The 18,459-nt window shown below is 43.4% G+C and overlaps 1 protein-coding gene across 1 annotated transcript; it reads right to left on the bottom strand.

Moving 5' to 3' along the window:
• Positions 1–808: 808 nt before the first annotated feature.
• LOC117546176 lies at positions 809–3,999 on the bottom strand (the record flags this gene model as incomplete). The annotated part of the gene is given in 3 exon segments (XM_034216319.1): positions 809–2,403; positions 2,405–2,562; positions 3,817–3,999. Coding segments are annotated over 3 exon segments (1,067 nt in total), but the record flags the coding sequence as incomplete, so codon positions are not given.
• Between the last annotated feature and the right edge of the window lie 14,460 nt (positions 4,000–18,459).

The following is an 18,459-nucleotide window of genomic DNA, read 5'->3' as shown; positions in this document are numbered from 1 at the left end:
CAGATTTGACGTGGGAATGGAAGGAAAGGGTGGAGTCGAGGATGACACCCAGGTTGCGGGCTTCAGGAGATGGGGAGATGGAGCAGCCGTCAACCTCAAGGACGAAGTCACCAACCTATATAAAATAAATTGACACAATCACTAATCCCAGGTTCTGATGGGTTAGATACCAACAAAGGGAATAGTCAGAATAAAGTTGTCAGCTTGCAATACTAATGTAGCAAGGTCAGGTGCAGACACTGGAAGAATACAAAGAATTATCCTTAAACAGGACATCACTCCGGCCTTGAGTTTGGGTGAGCTCCGCTGAAGATTCCACTTTTTCTGTAGAAACGTCAGCGAAAACAAATGATGTACGATGATGGTGCCAGAGTAGGGAGGGACTTCCACAGGCCGGCCGAATGCTGATTGGAGGATCATGTTGCCAAGAGACTTTTTTTAAAGTCTGCGCACCTACCAAAGAGAGCCAAGTCTTTGCTGTCTGTGATTTCTATGACGTGACGGAGTCCTTGGCCAAGTGAATATTTGTATTTTGCTCTCTCATAATAAATAGTTAAACTTAGAAGTCGTGTGTCTTTCCTGGAATTTTGAACATAACAAGTTACATCATTTAATTATCCAATATTTGGGAACAGATGGGATAATGGCTGCTGTGGACACTTTCAAAATGCGTTATTAAGAAGATGTACGTATGATATGTAGTGGAGTGGAAGTAAGAAATGCATACAAAAGTAAAAGTACCTTAAATGTGTACCTAAGCAAGTACCTGAGGAAATGAAAACTTAAAGTAAAGACAAGTAGACATGTAGACAAGAGTTGTGAAATGGGGATGAGTCTCCTCCAGTGCCCACACCGGCAATGACCAGGACACAAAGTCTTTAAGAAAACATCTTCTTACATTTGGCAAATTTGATTGAAAAATAACAAATCTGATTATTACAATCTTTGAAGTCTAAAATAGTCTAATTAAAAAATGCAGTACCTTCTGGGAAAAGGTTTTACTTTTGTGTGAGTGTTATTTTCCCAAAGAAAACTAGTATTTAGTCCCAAAAATATTACCTTTTAGCAAGATTTTTACACAATACATCCACAACAACAGTGTGAAATGATTATGCAATTCCCTCCTTAGGATTTTTAAAAACAACACACTTTAGAAACATTGTTCGTGCCCTATGTGGAAGCTGTAGCCCGGAGTACTGGGTAAGAAAAAGGTACAATTTCAAAAAGAATCTGAATATATTACCAATGTTTCTCATTTGCAAATACATGTCAAAGTATACACATTGAACCACACCATGTTTACAGCAAAAAAGCATTTGTTTTCATTTATAGAGCAAATATGTTATATTTTAGCTGATAATTCGGCACCAACAAGTCCCAGAGATATTTAAATGAGAAAATGTCATGTTGAAGTTCTCAGGTTTGTCCACCAGAGGGAGGAAGTGGATTTAAAAAGTCTCTCAGAGCTGCTACAACATGATACATGTCTTTCTTTGGCAAAGTGAAGTAAAGTGATGGGTGCTCAGAGCCCAAACCATTGTCAGACTACACCAGGTGGTGGTCTGCTCTCTCAGATCAGTCATTTAGGCAGCATGTAGTGTGTAATGGAAGTCACGATTATGACAAATGATACGATTAAGGCTGATGAGGTGAGTCTCTCTCTTCCATCATCCCCCCTCACATGACGGAGCAGCACTGACAGCTCTTACGCTTGGGAGTGCCTCCACCTTCTGCTACATTGGGGGAAGATGAATTATGCAGCCCCTCATCGGCTTCCTCTCCTTGGACTTTCGCTCCGTTTCCATCCAGGGGAATGTCCTGAAACTCTTTGGACTCTTTTCGGGGCGTTTGGGGTCCTAAGACGGTTTCTTCCCCTTCCTCGTTGATCATCACTCGCTCCACGGTGATCGGACCTTCGTCTTCCTCTTGGCTTTGGTCAGAGTATCCCATAAACACCAAAGTAACCGGGCCTTCTTCTAGATTCAGATCCTCCACGTTATCGACTTCTCCGGGAATGTCTCGTACCGCCATGTTGCTTCTGTCCACTTCTTTGTTTCCAGAACATTCCTGTGTCTTCAGATCAAACGTGTTGCTTCTGTCCACGTCTTTGTTTCCAGAACATTCCTGTGTCTTCAGATCAAACGTGTTGCTTCTGTCCACTTCTTTGTTTCCAGAACATTCCTGTGTCTTCAGATCAAACTCGTAGCTTCTCGAGGTGTCTTGCGGCGTCTCTTCCTCGTTTTGACGGCTAAAAACAGACAATAATTTTCCCTTCGGAGCTTTGTTAGCGTCTTCAGTCTTCATCTTTACCTCCTCTGGCGTGACCGTGACTTCGTCCAGCAGGACTCTCATCCCAACTCCGTCCACGATACTCAAGATCTGCCCGAGCTCTTCGGACGAGGGGTTGGTTTCCCGATCCTCCGACAGCGTGGATGCTCTTCCTGCCGTCGTCGAACACGGTGGTGGTCGCTCCGGACGGCGAGGACAGGGGGGCCACGGAGCGAATAACGGTGGCCCCGGTCTTAGGGTCTCTCTCCACCTGCACTGACAACATCCCCAGGACTGAAAACACAAGAGATGGAAGTGGAATTAAATTATAGTTATTTTATCATTTATACATTTGAATCTTTGATTTTATTAATCTGTGCTCTCCTGTTTTTCATCCTTACCCTGTTGCTGTTAAACTATTATTTTAGATTAATAAAAGGTCCATCTTATCTTATCTTAAAAATAGAATATATAAATGGTATAAATATATAATAATAATCTGAATCAGATTACTTTATTTGTCCGAGGTGGGGGAAATTAGGTTTTGTGATCCCCATTTTAGAATGAAATTAAAACACAAGAAAATGAGGGTGAAAGAAATAAAAACAATAATGATAAATATACAATAATACTAATAAAAATAAAATAATAAAAACAATAATAATGCAAAAATAATTGTAAAGTCAAACCTTTTAATAAAATCATTACAACTAGTTGGTACAAATGTGGAAAAAATAAGTAATAAATGAGAAGTTTGATATTTAGAAGTGTCAAATACTGTAGTACCCTTGTCAATAAAAGGTGCTTAAAATCTGTGATATTAATTTATTAGATTGTTTTATCTTTCTGTTGAAATGTAACCTGACAGCAGAAGGTTCCAATATATATGATCCGGCACAATAGAAAGTATATAGACACAAAAAGACAAACACGGTAAGCTTTTTACTCCAGCGGGCAAAACAAATGAACAAACAGAAATAACAAAGTGAGTAAATATAGCATTTTCTGAGTCTGTTACGTCTGCAGTGCACCGATGTTAAGTCGTACCCTGGGGCAGAGTGACTTTAAATAAAGAGGTCATTATACGCAAGAGGAGAAGAGAGTTGAATACAAATAACTTTTGTAGCCTACATTTCTGTTTATCTAGTTTAGAATTATTCATGGTTAAACATTGTGGGGTTTTTTCAGCTCTGTTTTAGTCACACAAACAAAACGGGCTGTCGTCAAACTTGTGAAGACCTTTGAAGAACCTTTTAAACTGTGCAAATAAATGCTATATAATACATTTTTTAAATTGTATATACACACATTGACTTATATAATATTTGTATAACGTATTTTTTCAATTACATTTTAAATTGATCTGTGAAATGAAACTGTCATGAAAGCCAATTTCCCCCGGGATAAATGAAGTACTCTTATTTTTGATTCAACTCAAATAATGAATGTATACATTTGGTATGCTCAGTGCTAGCGGCCATTGCACCATAATAAATAGTGAACATCTAAATGTACGATACATTCAAAGAGTCTCTTCCTGTCTCTCACCTGAGCGTCCATCTTGTCCACTTTCAGGAAACGTCCTTTGTGCCATTTTTGGGGAGAAGTGATCCTTTCTCTCTTTATTCACTGAAACAGAACATGTTAAAGGTAAGTTTGAGAAACCGGCTCGAGATACACTTTTTGTTATATTCCATGGAATGCTCTTAACATCCCGATAGCAATGAATACATTAAATGCTTTGACAAAAAATCCATACAAATATTTCATCTGTGGAAGCCGTGGCGCTGTAAAAAGCACGACCAATCATCTGAGCCGGCTAAAGTAACTGGATGGCCTACCTGCCTGTCAGCTTTCCATCTGTGCACAAACGTATCTCGTGCCCTCATTGGTCATGTGCGTGTTCGTGTGTGTTGGAGGAGGGTATGGAGTCAGATTTGGGTCAATATTCTAGCGCGTAAAACAAGCTACTCACGAGCGGAAAATGTGCTTTTACACGTGCATAAAATGACCCATAAAGAGACAGCCCTCTTGCTTGCTCGCGGGAGTGTAAGCCTCGCGGAGTCTGTCTACGCGCGCGTGAAAAGTTTCTGGCACTTTGGGGCGGAGCCACTGGACTTTGATTGACAGCTACCAGGAAACCCGGGGTTGCCAGGTGTGATAAATGCCTGAACTACCAAGAGCCGAGCAGTGACGGCAGCAAAATCTAGGTGCGTACAGCAGACAGTAGCTAGCCGTTTTCGACGGACACAGCCCACTGAAAAATATATTGTTTTATATCAAATTAATGTATATTACATTACATTACATTGCATTTAGCTGACGCTTGTATCCAAAGCGACTTACAATAAGTACATTCGACCAGGAAGACACAACCTTGAAGAAAACAGAATCATATATATATATATATATATATATATATATATATATATATATATATATATTAGCTGTACACTTTACGAATATAATAGTTTTTTATGGACAACTTTACCATTCAATCTCGTCCAACTGATTTTGCTGCCGTCACTGCTCGGCTCTTGGCAGTTCAGGCATTTATCAAACCTGGCAACCCCGGGTTTCCTGGTAGCTGTCAATCAAAGTCCAGTGGCTCCGCCCCAAAGTGCCAGAAACTTTTCACGCGCACATAGACAGACTCCGCGAGGCTGACACTCCCGCGAGCAAGCAAGAGGGCTGTCTCTCTCGCGAGCGAGCGCAGAGCCGCTCGCGGGGGTTTAATCTGCGCGCGAGGGTCATTTTATGCGCGTGTAAAAGCACATTTTCCGCTCGTGAGTAGCTTGTTTTACGCGCGAGAATATTGACCCAAATCTGACTCCATAGAAGGGGCTCTGTAAGGAAGTAGTGGATTTCTTCCGGTTGTGTATTTTCAAATTCTAGCGCACTCGAGCTGATTTCTCCTAAATTACCTACCCCACCTTTAAGAGCCACATTTTCAAGTTAAATACAATTATATTTCTCACTCACTCGTGTAGTTATGTGGCTTTGCATTATGCTGATATTATATCAATAATAATCTATAATTGTATTATTTTTAGAATGACATTAGATAAAACTAAAATAATGATATAAACATAGGAAGTACATTTCCAATAAAAAAATAACATAAAATAAGATAGACTATTATATAAACATAAGAAGTAAAGTTTAAATGTCCAGTAAAAACAAAATACAAATATTGATATAAACACAAGATGCTGAAGTATGAATATGTAATAAAAAGCTAAAATAATAATATAATCATAAAAAAATGTAGGTAAAATGTCCTATAAAAAATAAAATATTATAAAATATTTATTTAAAGTTAAATATAAATATGAACATTGAACTGCAATATAAAACATGTATATTACAATATACATACAGTGGTTACTACTGAAATATCAAACTTAGTTCAATTGTCTGAAACTGAACCTAATCAGAACACTTTATTTATTACAATGAAGTAAAAATAAAAGATAAATAAAAATAAATAAATAAAGTTAAAATATTGTTTATATAAACATAGGAAGTAACTTGCAAAAAAGCTGAGTCAAATGTTCAATACAAATAAGATCAAATAGAATACAAATATGTATATAAACATTAAATTATAGTTAAATAAAAATATGCACATTGAACTGCAATATATCTATTTTTATTACAAAATATACATGCAGTGGTTACTTCCCCTAAACGTTGTGCACATTGTGCTACAGTATATAACCTGTATATTCAGTGCTGGAATTGGGCCGGTACTCACCGGTACGCAGTACCGGCACTTCTGGTTCTGACCCATGGAGTACCGGCACTTCTTGCTCAGTACCGGCATGCTGGCGGTACTCCGGTACTCATGCACCGTGCCAGTACTCAACACTCTCCCCTCTCCCGCCGTTCTTATTATACATCCATATATATATATACAGCCGCCCGGTACTCAGTAGATGCGTCATGAGGTGCCGAACGGACATTCTCATCGCTCTAACCGCTGGAGTTTCACAGCGGCTGTCAGCTGTTTACTCCTGTCATTCAAACAGAACGTGCTGGAGAGGGGGCGGGGCTTATCTTCTCCATGTAAATACTGTGGTGGAAACGACTATGTCAAAATTAACCTATTTGACCGTGATTTAATAGTAATACACGTTTCAAAATAATAATAATAATAATAATAATAATGCCGAAGTAACAACATACTGAAAACTGTTAGTAAAACCATGTTTTAATGCTTTACAATTTACATACCTAGATGCACGTGTGTTGTGTTTATGCAGTGCAACTCCCACCCAGTGGGTGCTATGTAGAGTGATAGAACAGAGCAGGCACGCCCCCGAGAGAAGGAAAGCAAGTCACGTCACAAATTAGCATTTCTAAAATGTTAGCGTGGATTAATAAAAGTGCAAAAAGACAGCGGTTGTCGCCGGAAGAAACTTCAAATACAGAGAATGCTGTGCCTGTGTTGGAAATTGTGTCTGATGGGGAGCTTTCTTTGGTTGATCCTCCTGCTCCAAGTTCTAGTGCATTAGCATTAGCACTAGCTCCGCCGCCTCCTCCAGCGCCTCTAACGTTAGCTGCTGCTGGCGCAACTGCCACCACCAACACCGGGCAAAGCGATGCACCTGACTGCTGGACAACGGACCAGGTGCAATATTTTTGCAAGACCAATGCATGGCTCCTTCTTAAAGATAAGAAGCTAGGATGTCGGATATGCAGAGATGTCAAATCTTTGGGAATACACACTGGACAAGGACTGAAACTGTCAACTGAATGGGGTGAGTGTGCAGTGTCTCATTTCGGTGTTGACAAGGGCAAACAACAAGCTAGCCTGAGAAGAAAAATCAAAGAACATAAAGAATCACAAGCCCATGTAAAAGCTGCTGACATCCTTACATCTGCTTCACGTGAAACTATTCAACATCAAGTGCAGTCTATGCATAAATCTGAATTAGACACCACTATCAGAGTTTTTCGAACGGCATATACAATTGGCAAACATAGCCGGCCATTCACAGACATGCCAATTGATTTGAATGTACAGAAACTGAATGGGCTGAACGTGGGCAGGGTTTTGCACTCCAATAAAACCTGTGGCGAAATCATCGACCACATAGCTCATGAGCTGAAGAAAAAAATGGCAAAAGACATTACAGAAAACCAAAGAAAACTCTGTGTTTTGGTCGATGAATCTACCACTATTAGTGGTAAAACGGTGCTTGTTGTGTGTCTACGCTCAGCATTAGCTGATGCTGAGCCCGAAACGTTTTTTTGGGAGCTGATCGAGTTGGATGGAACAACGGCTGATGACATCACAAAGGCGTTAATGGAGTGGTCTTGGAAGAGAGTTTAACGAGGACTTTTTAGGTCAGTGTTTCGTTTCTTTTGCATGTGATGGGGCTTCAGTCATGCTAGGGAAGAGAACAGGCGTTGCTACCCAGTTGTGTAGTAAATTCCCAAGCCTGTTTGTGTGGCACTGCTCCAATCATCGTCTAGAGCTGGCAGTTGGGGATGTGGTCAAGGAGGTCTCAGGGCTCAATCATTTCCAGATCTTTTTTGACAAACTCTATTCCTTGTTCCATGCCTCCCCCAAAAATCAGAGGCAGTTAGCGCAGTGTGCGCAAGCAGTCGGACAGCGTCTCCTGGTGATAGGGCGTGTTTTGTCCATCCGCTGGGTGGCTTCAAGTGAAAGGAGCGTCAGAGCAGTCTGGGAAAACTACCGAGTGCTTCATGATCACTTCACAAATGCTGCAAACGACACGAACAGGGATTCCAGAGACAGAGCAAAGTACAAGGGCCTGGATGATGTGCTCACATCTGCAACGTTTGTCAGCAATCTGGGACTGATGTACGATGCGCTCACAGAGCTCAGCGACCTCTCTCGGCAACTCCAAAAAAGAGAGATGACACTGCCTACAGCAGATAGGCTCTTAACTCGAGAAATACGAGTTTTTGAATCCATGGTCACCATGCCTGGCCCACACATGACTACAGTTCATACAGCTCTAGCTGAGAAGTCCTTCAAGGGCGTTGCCCTGCGTGAGAATGGCAGGCTTGTACAGATTCATGCAGGTCAGTTTTTCCGCAGTATGGTAGAGAATCTGAGACACAGAATGACTTCCACAACCTCCTCTCATGTCAGCACAAGAGAAATCCCATTACATGGCCGGGAGGCCCGGGACAATCAGCTAATCCAGGACATGAAAGTTATCCATCCTGGAAGTTGGCCTGAAGAGGAGTTAGACGTACAGTATGGGGACGTAGAGGTGCTACGTTTGTGCGAAGTGCTGAAAGTGGACAGAAGAGAGACTGTTCAGGGCTTTCGCGAATACAAGGAAACCAGGGCATCCCGTACACCTGCTGCCATGGAGCCTCTACTGAAAGCAGTCCGAACCATCGCTGTCTCCACTAGTGAGTGTGAGCGGGCATTCAGCTGCATGAACGATATCCTTACTGCAAAAAGGAATGCTCTCTCTGTCAGCCGACTGTCCAGCCTGGTTTTCATTAAATGTAATGGACCATCACTAGGACAGTTCAATCCGGAACAGTATGTGAGGTCCTGGCTGGCAAAGGGAAGGAGAAGTGCTGATGAAAGAGCCTGTCCAGCTCCAGCCCCTGATACTGATGTCCCCAAGGCCTTCTGGAGCCTTTTCTAACAATGTGAAGTATATTGCAAAGCAGCTCACCCAGTGAGAAGACTTTTGGCATAATGTGCCGATTTGTACAGATCCTGGAGATAGAAGGACTTCAGACCAACCAGGGAGTTATCTGATCAGCTTGGTGTTCAATGTAACTCTTTACCATGGCTCAGACTTTGTTACTTGCAGTTACAGTTTCTCATTTTAGATTGTGCAAATTTTGCATTTGTTTTTACATGTTCTTTGTTCATGCTCTTTATCATTTTTCTGAGTTGGAAAGTTAGATTGCATCATAGTTTACTTTATACATATTTGTATTCTTCAGTGGTGAAGTATATTGCAAAGCAGCTCAGCCATGTGAGAAGACTTTTGGCACTTTTTCGTTTTTCGTTTTCTGAGTTGGAAAGTTAGATTGCATTCAAAATGTACAGAAATACTTAATTTTGTTAAAGCTTTTTATAAAAAATGCTTCTGACCAGAGCTTTGTTTCCTTGTCATTAATGTTGAACACCACCAGAGGGGCTCTCACCTGAAAGGTCTCTGCTTCATGTGTCTTCAGCAGAAGATCTAGACTTTGATTGCTATATTTTCAGTTAATATTGACCTTACTGAGCTTTAGCCATATCCGCTGCCTATCATAAAAAATGTTAAGTACAGTGAACCTTTCTAAAATATACAGTAGTAAAGAGACAAACCCACCAGCATTATAGTAGCCAAATTCTTGTTTGTGGGCTGTATATATAAAATTGACTTGAAAAAGTTGCTGATTTTAGAGTACTGGCACCTTTTTCATTCCAATTCAAGCACTGTGTATATTACAATGTATACAATGATTACTACTCTTAAGCTTTGTGCACCAGGTGGAGACAGTCTGAGGGGGTCGGGCTAAACTTTCACCCTCTAAGTTAACGCAACAAAGGAGTCACATGTGAGCAGATCGAGGGAAAGCTTGTTTCTCAGCCTCGGCTCCATTCTGTCACCCCGATTTAAATTACCATTCTTCATGCAAAGACTTAGTTATGGCAAATTATCATCCGTCAGAGGGAGAGAATACTCTGGATAGGCGTAGTCATGAGAGTGACAAAGAGGGGATGGAAGCTGATGCTAAGCTAATGACCGTTTCTTACCTTGTCCTCCTCAGTGCCTGCGGGCAAAAAGTGAGGAGACAATTTAAGTGCTCTCTGCAGTGCCACACTTAAAACAGACACTGGGTCTGCAACTTTAAACACATGCCTCCCCCTCCTCAACTCGTAACCCTGCCATAAATATTTCACAGTCATCATCAGATAAGTGTTGGAGCGAGCTTAGTGCCGTCACATCGAGAGGACATTACAGCTGAATGCCTTTAGTTAGAGCTAAATCTGGGCTGTACAGTAAAGAGGAACATTAGATTAGATGTAACCCTGTCATTGCACAAAATATGACTAAGTACTGGGACAGTGACATGCAATTAACAATTTACCAGAAGTGCAAGAGAAGCAGTGCAATGTTAATTAATTAATTACAAGTTTAAAATACTACTTGTATTTTGGGGGGAGATCCCCAAAGAGAGATTGGCCTGGAGTCAGTGCAGTATCATGAACAACTTTCTCTACTTTCTTTGCCTTTTCACGGCCATGTGATTCATGTTAAATATCCGCGTTGGAATTAGGGGACACTTTGGGCCACACTTTGTAAAAAAACACGTTTAGATTTTCCAGATTAATCCAGAGCGTTGACACGTTACAAGTGACAGCCTTTACATAAATATGACAGATGTAAAAAAGCTAAAGTATATCCAGTATAAACAATATTAACAGTAGTTCAAAGGTAGTACAAACAGTATTATAAAGACAGTAGTATATACAGTGGTAACCCTATAGAGCAGTATTGACACTATAAGAGATGTAACCAATATAGTCGGTTGTATGAATAAAATGATGATGCATTTGCCAAAGAATATTATGAATGTAGGCTGAAATTATATTAAAATATCTTATTTGACATGTTTTTACAGAAGCACATGCATCTGTTTTTAGTCCACATATTAAAATAAAAGGTATTTTATTCTCCTGTACAGTATTTGATTTTACATTCTCATTTAACATCTGTTTTATCTCATTCTATACCTCACCTTTATGTCCCTTGCACTGTTTATTAAAGTGGACCTATCATGCTATATTTTAATAATATATTGTAGGGCCATACCTATGTAAAACATGTCTGCGAAGTTTTTTTTCAAAATACCAAACAGATCATGCATTTTAGCCATGCCTCATTTCGCTCTTTTTTAGCCCTGTTTTTGCAAGGGCTGATTCTGTGAGAAGTCTTCTTCGCTGCTTTTGTGGCAGACTACAGCGCCACCTACAGGCCTGGCATATGAACTACAGCGTCTCCAGCGCTTTCGAGCGGCAAAGGCCGTGGCTGTCTCCTCCTAATAGGTGGAGAGTTGCCCATATAGGCGGAGCTCCCCGTTTTTGACGTCAGAACAATTTCAAATCTGTATCAGTCTGTATCAGATCCGTTGCAGCCCCGTTTTTTAGAGATTTGGGTATGGAGGAAAAGAGAGGGTTGTGTTTTTTGACACTTGGTGAGTTCCCTGACACACCGGGGATACATATTTATGTATAAAAGACGTACAAAAGTGCATTTTGCATGATAGGTTTAAGATATTAATTGCCAATTGTTGTTGTTGTTGTCGTACATATGACAATTAAGCCCTTGAGTCTTTATTTGAATGTTATTCATGAAGACTTCTTGAAAACAAAGAAGACATCTGTTTCATTATTCACCAAATTCAGGGTAAAATTCTGTGTTTACTCATGCAGCGATGAATCATAATGTGGTAGGAGTGTTCTCTATTTTTTATTCATGTAACATAATTCCAAGCGCTCGCATCCCATCTGTGCAGGCCAGCAGATTAGTCTTCTGTTTTGCTGTAACATTTATTTATTTAACACATCGACTGCCTGGGATGTGGCGCGAGGCCAAACTGAATAACATTTACATCTTTTGACCTAAGAGATCAATTTGTTCCCTTATTCATATTCAGCAGATGCAGCAGTACAGATTTGTTAAAGTTCAGCCTTTGGGAAGATATTACCTTATGGTGCTGCCTTTAAAGTGTCTCAAATCTTAAATATATAAATGCTATTTACTGCTGCTGTGTATCAATTTGCGTAATTAAGATAAGATACTTTATTGATCCCAATTTCGGAAATGTTTGCGTTGCAGCAGCATAAAAAACAAGGCATTGCCAGAAGTAGACATTAAAAGAATAGAAATAAACAATTCTAAAATGTAAACATCTCAAAGTAGAAATAAAACGGCATTAAAAAAGATAGAACATATACAAGTTGAGCGTAAAAAAAAAAAATCTGTCTGACAAATAAAACACTATTGAAGTGCCGATTTACAGTAAACCCAATATAAAGCAGGATATTATATACGTTAAGTGTGTAAGGAACGGAATATTAAATTAAATATCAATGTATAATGTATAGTGTGAATACTTGTGTACATTACACTTGATCTTTTGAGTGCATAAGTGCATCCAAATGCATGGGCGTAGGAAGCATCCTGAATGTGGGGGGGACATTTTTAACGGGGGGTTTGGGGATCCCCACCACGAAAAAAAAAATAGATTACCTGTATTCTGGTGCATTTTAACAGGCAGTTTGATACTTATTTGTGGCTATACTAGCATGAGGAAAATGATGGGTACATGTTGTAATTTCATCCAGTAGTAAAACAAGGAAACATATTTGATTATTAATTCAGAGCCGTCTTTGAATTAATAAAAAGCAGTTTAAATGCCCATTTTTTGTACATTTATATACAACAATAAATATGTGTGAGTGCATTGAGAGATATTGTTGTGGAGAGTCATTTATATATAAATCGCAAAATACATTTGTGAATCCTTCTGTGAGCATTTATTAATATTGAGACTGATCTGACTCCATACCGATGTTAAGTTCACCTAGGAATGGTATCGACTTAAATATTGCTCTTCTGTCTATATTGGTCATATGATGCCCCTTGACTGAAATGTTTCCTGTTCAATATCCCCACTGATTTCCTTAACATTCTGGGATGAGAGTCCACATCACAATTGACTCTAAACTGTAATTTCCCTTTCATCACTCACCTCAGCAATGGACCTCTCTCCACTGTCCCTGTGTTCTGCCTCTGACTCACTCTCAAGCGCCTAGATGTCAAGAGAGGTGGTGAAGTGATCATTATTGATTGAGCAGTATACTCTTTCACATTTAATCATAACAAGTCATACTGAATGTAATACAACTGACTCTAAAGTAAGTCCCAGTCTGTGACATTGGACATTTTGAAGACTCAAAGTCCCAAGCAGTCGGTAGAATATTAGCTAGTCTATGTAATGTGCACAGAAAATAAACAGTTAACTGAATACTGGGATGGAAATTGCCTATAAGCACTCAGTAAAACATAAACACACACAAACAGCTTCTGAATGATAAGAAGTATAATTAAAACATAATGCACATTACCATTTTGAGAGAGAGTACCTTAAAGAACTCAGAAAATAATCTCTTATCGAACTGAGGCTCCAGTAAAACACACTGACTGCGTCTCTACATGGACATCATGGTGTTTACATGAGCACAGAGAGATCGGGTTATTCATGTTCCCTGTTTACATGATAAATACTAGTAACCTGGCATTTCGATGCCTTTCTCATCTAAACTATTCAGTATTTGTGTCTCTCTATCATGACATAAAGACGAAACTCCTCTCCAGAAGTGAGATGGCTTTTGCCCCTGCCGCCATCACTGTTAACTGATTAACTGCTACCAGCTGATTACTTATTTTCCTCTTCTTTGAAAAAAATGTTCTTATGTCCATGTTGTCTGGGGGAGAAAACATATCAAACCAAGAGATCGTCAGCTTTGATTTTCGCTGTATTAACAATGTCCTGAACATTTGGTGTGTGTGCCTTACCTCCGCTACCGGCATCGCTTCATACAACAGATCTGAGCTGTCCAACTATGGCAACACTCCTTGAACATGCGCACGCTATGGGAGAATCTGCCTTGGTACAAAGCAGCAGTGAAAACATGGTACGGAGTTTCATTGATTTGGGCATTCTCTCAATAAGCAAGTGGAATGGATTTGATAGTGAAGCACTGACACAGCGCTCTACAAAGTGCGGCGAGTGGATAGACCGATTCACGGACTTTCCACATGGTAGAAGTGGGGGGGTCTAAACTAATCATTTGAAAAAGTGAGGGGGACTTGTCCCACCCTCATATAATGGCTGCGACGCCCATGTCCAAATGTAAAGTATGGGAAAATGCACAATGAGTACCATGATAGAACCCTCATATGGTCAAAAAGGTAAAAACTCAACGACGGCCATCTTGGCTACGTAGCTAAATTGGCGGGAAAACAGCGATATACAAATAAAGGTTACACATGTGTTTCTTTTTTCTCTATTTATCAAACGTACCACTCAGAGGTCGCGTTAACCGAATATTTTCTGTCTATGACGGATTTTTTTTAACAATGACGGACAAATCTGAAAGCAGTCCGTTATTTTGACAGATTCGAACAAATTCGGAACAGCGCCAAAGTTTCCCCGCAGCGAGGCTGCTTATGGGTGTTATGCCGTGTTATGCATGCCCTCCAAAAAGGAAATTATACCGTTTCCAAACCTAACCATCCATCCATCCATCCATCTTCTCCCGCTTATCCGTGGTCGGGTCGCGGGGGTAGCAGTTCCAGCAGAGAGCCCCAAACTTTCTTTTCCCTGGCGACATCAACCAGCTCTGACTGGGGGATCCCAAGGCGCTCCCAGGCCAGCGAAGAGATATAATCCCTCCACCTGGTCCTAGGTCTACCCCTTGGTCTCTTCCCAGCTGGACGTGCCTGGAACACCTCCCTAGGGAGGCGCCCAGGTGGCATCCTAACTAGGTGCCCGAACCACCTCAACTGCTCCTTTCGACGCGAAGGAGGAGCGGCTCAACTCCGAGTCCCTCCCTGATGACCGAACTTCTCACCTTATCCCTAAGGGAGGACACCAGCCACCCTGCGGAGAAAACCCATCTCGGCCGCTTGTATCCGCGATCTCGTTCTTTCGGTCATGACCCATCCTTCATGACCATAGGTGAGGGTAGGAACGAAAATGGCCCGGAAGACTGAGAGCTTTGCCTTCTGGCTCAGCTCCCTTTTCGTCACAACGGTGCGGTAAAGCGACTGCAGTACCCGCTCCCGCTGCTCCGATTCTCCGGCCCATCTCACGCTCCATTGTTCCCTCACTCGAGAACAAGACCCCGAGATACTTGAAACTCCTTCACTTGGGGTAAGGACTCATTCCCTACCTGGAGTGGACAGTCCATCGGTTTCCTGCTGAGAACCATGGCCTCAGATTTGGAGGTGCTGATCCTCATCCCAGCCGCTTCACACTCGGTTGCGAACTGATCCAGTGAGTGCTGAAGGTCGCAGACCGATGAAGCCATTAGAACCACATCATCTGCAAAAAGCAGTGGTGCAATCCTTAGTCCACCGAACTGCAGACCCCCTCCCCCATGACTACGCCTCGAAATCCGATCCATGTATATTACAAACAGGATTGGTGACAAGCGCAGCCCTGGCGGAGGCCAACCCTCACCGGAAATGGGTCCGACTTACTGCCGAGGACCCGGACACAGCTCTCGCTTTGGGAGTACAGAGATTGGATGGCCCTGAGTAGAGACCCCCCCTCACCCCATACTCCCGCAGCACCTCCCACAGTAAATCCCTGGGAACTCGGTCATACGCCTTCTCCAAGTCTACAAAACACATGTAGACCGGATAAGCGTACTCCCAGGCCCCCTCCAGGATTCTTGCGAGAGTAAAAAGCTGATCCGTCGTTCCACGACCAGGACGGAATCCGCATTGTTCCTCCTCAATCTGAGGTTCGACAATCGGCCTGACCCTCCTTTCGAGTACCTTAGAGTAAACTTTCCCGGGGAGGCTGAGTAGTGTGATGCCTCTGTAATTGGCACACACCCTCTGATCCCCCTTTTTAAATAGGGGAACCACCACCCCGGTCTGCCACTCCTTCGGTACTGTTTCCGACTTCCACGCAACGTTGATGAGACGTGTCAACCATGACAGTCCCTCAACACCCAGAGCCTTCAGCATTTCCGGGCGGATCTCATCCACCCCCGGGGCTTTGCCACTGTGGAGTTGTTTGACGACCTCAGTGACCTCCCCCGGGAGATTGGTGTTGATCCCCCGTCATACTCCAGCTCTGCCTCTAACATAGAGGGCGGAGTTGTCGGGTTCAGGAGTTCCTCAAAGTGTTCCTTCCAACGCCCTAACACTCCATCAGTTGAGGTCAACAACGTCCCATCCTTACTGTACACAGCTTGGATGGTTCCCTGCTTCCCCCTCCTGAGGTGTCGGACAGTTTTCCAGAACAACTTTGGTGCCGCCCGAAAGTCCTTCTCCATGTCTTCTCCGAACTTCTCCCACACCCGCTGCTTTGCCTCGGCCACGGATGAGGCTGCTGCCCTTCGGGCCTGTCGGTACCTTGCAACTGCCCTCGGGAGTCCCCCGGGATAACAAATCCTGAAGGCCTCCTTCTTCAGTCGGACGGCTTCCCTGACCACCGGTGTCCACCAGGAGGTTCGAGGGTTACCGCCCCTTGAGGCACCTAGGACCTTGAGACCACAGCTCCCCGCCGCGGCTTCGGCAATAGAGCTTTGAACACCGACCACTCTGGTTCAATGTCCCCAACCTCCACAGGAATGCCCGAAAAGCTCCGCCCCGGAGGTGTGAGTTGAAGGCCTCCTGAACTTGGGGCCTCCTCCAGACGTTCCCAGTTCACCCGAACTACACGTTTGGGCTTACCAGGTCTATCCAGAGGCTTTCCCCCGCCACTCGACCCAACTCACCACCAGATGGTGATCAGTTGACAACTCCGCCCCTCTCTTTACCCGAGTGTCCAAAACATACGGCCTCAGGTCCGATGATACGATAACGAAATCGATCATGGACCTTCTGCCTAGGGTGCTCTGGTACCCACGTACACTTATGAGCATCCTTATGTTCGAACATGGTGTTTGTTATGGCCAATCCATGACTAGCACAGAAGTCCAGTAACAAACCACCACTCCGGTTCAGATCAGGGGGGCCGTTCCTCCCAATCACGCCCCTCCAAGTGTCTCCATCATTGCCCACATGTGCGTTGAAGTCTCCCAGCAAGATTAAAGAGTCCCCTTCAGGAGCCCCATACAGGACTCTTTCCAGGGTCTCCAAGAAGGCCGTATACTCTGAACTGCTGTTGGGTGCATAAGCACACACAACAGTCAGAGTTTTCCCCCCCCATAACCCGCAGGCGTAGGGAGGCGACCCTCTCGTCCACTGGGGTAAACTCCAACACAACGAAGCACCTAACCGGGGACTTGTGAGTATCCCCACAACCCGCCCGGCGCCTCACACCTTGAGCAACTCCGGAGAAGAATAGAGTCCAACCCCTATCCAGAAGTAAGGTTCCAGAGCCGACGCTGTGCGTAGAGGTGAGCCCAACCAGATCCAACTGGTAACCGCTCCCACCTCCCGCACAAGCTCCGGCTCCTTCCTCCCCCAGAGAGGTGACGTTCCACGTCCCCAAAGCCAGCTTCTGTCGCCCGGGTCTGGTCCCGTCGAGACCCTCCGCTTTCACTGCCACCCTTCTGGCAGCGCACCCGACCCCATTGATGTTTCCCGTAGGTGGGGGCCCGCGGGACGGAGAAGCGGAGGTGTTGCCCACTTGCCTTTCGGGCTGGGCCCGGCCGGGCTCCGTGGCAAGCCCGGCCACCAGACGCTCGCCGACGAGTCCTCCTTCTGGGCCTGGCTCCAGAAGGGGACCCCGGGCTTCCTCCGGGCCGGGTATCCTCACTTCTTGTATCGTCTTTCATGAGGTCTTTTGACCTCATGAAACCTAACTGTGCCGTACAAATCATTGAAATGTCTGTGAGTTTTGGCTTTATGCTGTGCACGCTCCCGCGAGGTGCAGCAGCCATGCATAACACGGCGCATGTGAACTGTCCCTCCCCCCCCCGTTGACAGTTCACGAGCATGCCTCCCCCCCCCCCCCCCGTCAGAGTTGTGTAAAGGCCGACGGGTAATTCTGGATTTTGACGGAAGTTTTACAATCCTGTCCGTCAAAATGACGGGCAGCGAAAAAGTCTAGCGCAACCTCTGGTACCACTATACTGTAGTCCAGGGGTCGGCAACCTTATTGATATAAAGTGCCATTTAAAAAAAAATTGTTATCAGCGTGCCAACGATCGAGAATTATCAACGGGGGGGGGGGCGGTTGAGGAGCTCGTCAACTATCAGCAGGAGGGCGGGGGAGCCTAGCTGCGGGGAAGCAGTGTGTGGACCTGTCAGCGCAACTTACATGATGCCGAATTTAACAAACACATTTAAATAATTGGTTTAAACGGCATAATAATAAGGACGATCATCCGTTCTGTGATTCTCCAGAACACACATGTTATGATATTAGGGCCATGCAGAGTGAGATGAGATCGCCGTCCCTTTAAGAGAGAGAGAGAGAGAGAGAGAGAGAGAGAGAGAGATA

Source organism: Gymnodraco acuticeps, unplaced genomic scaffold, assembly GCF_902827175.1.
Source record: "Gymnodraco acuticeps unplaced genomic scaffold, fGymAcu1.1, whole genome shotgun sequence".
Taxonomy (NCBI): domain Eukaryota; kingdom Metazoa; phylum Chordata; class Actinopteri; order Perciformes; family Bathydraconidae; genus Gymnodraco; species Gymnodraco acuticeps.
Note: the sequence above shows the minus strand (reverse complement) of the source record. Positions and strands in the feature narration are given on the sequence as shown.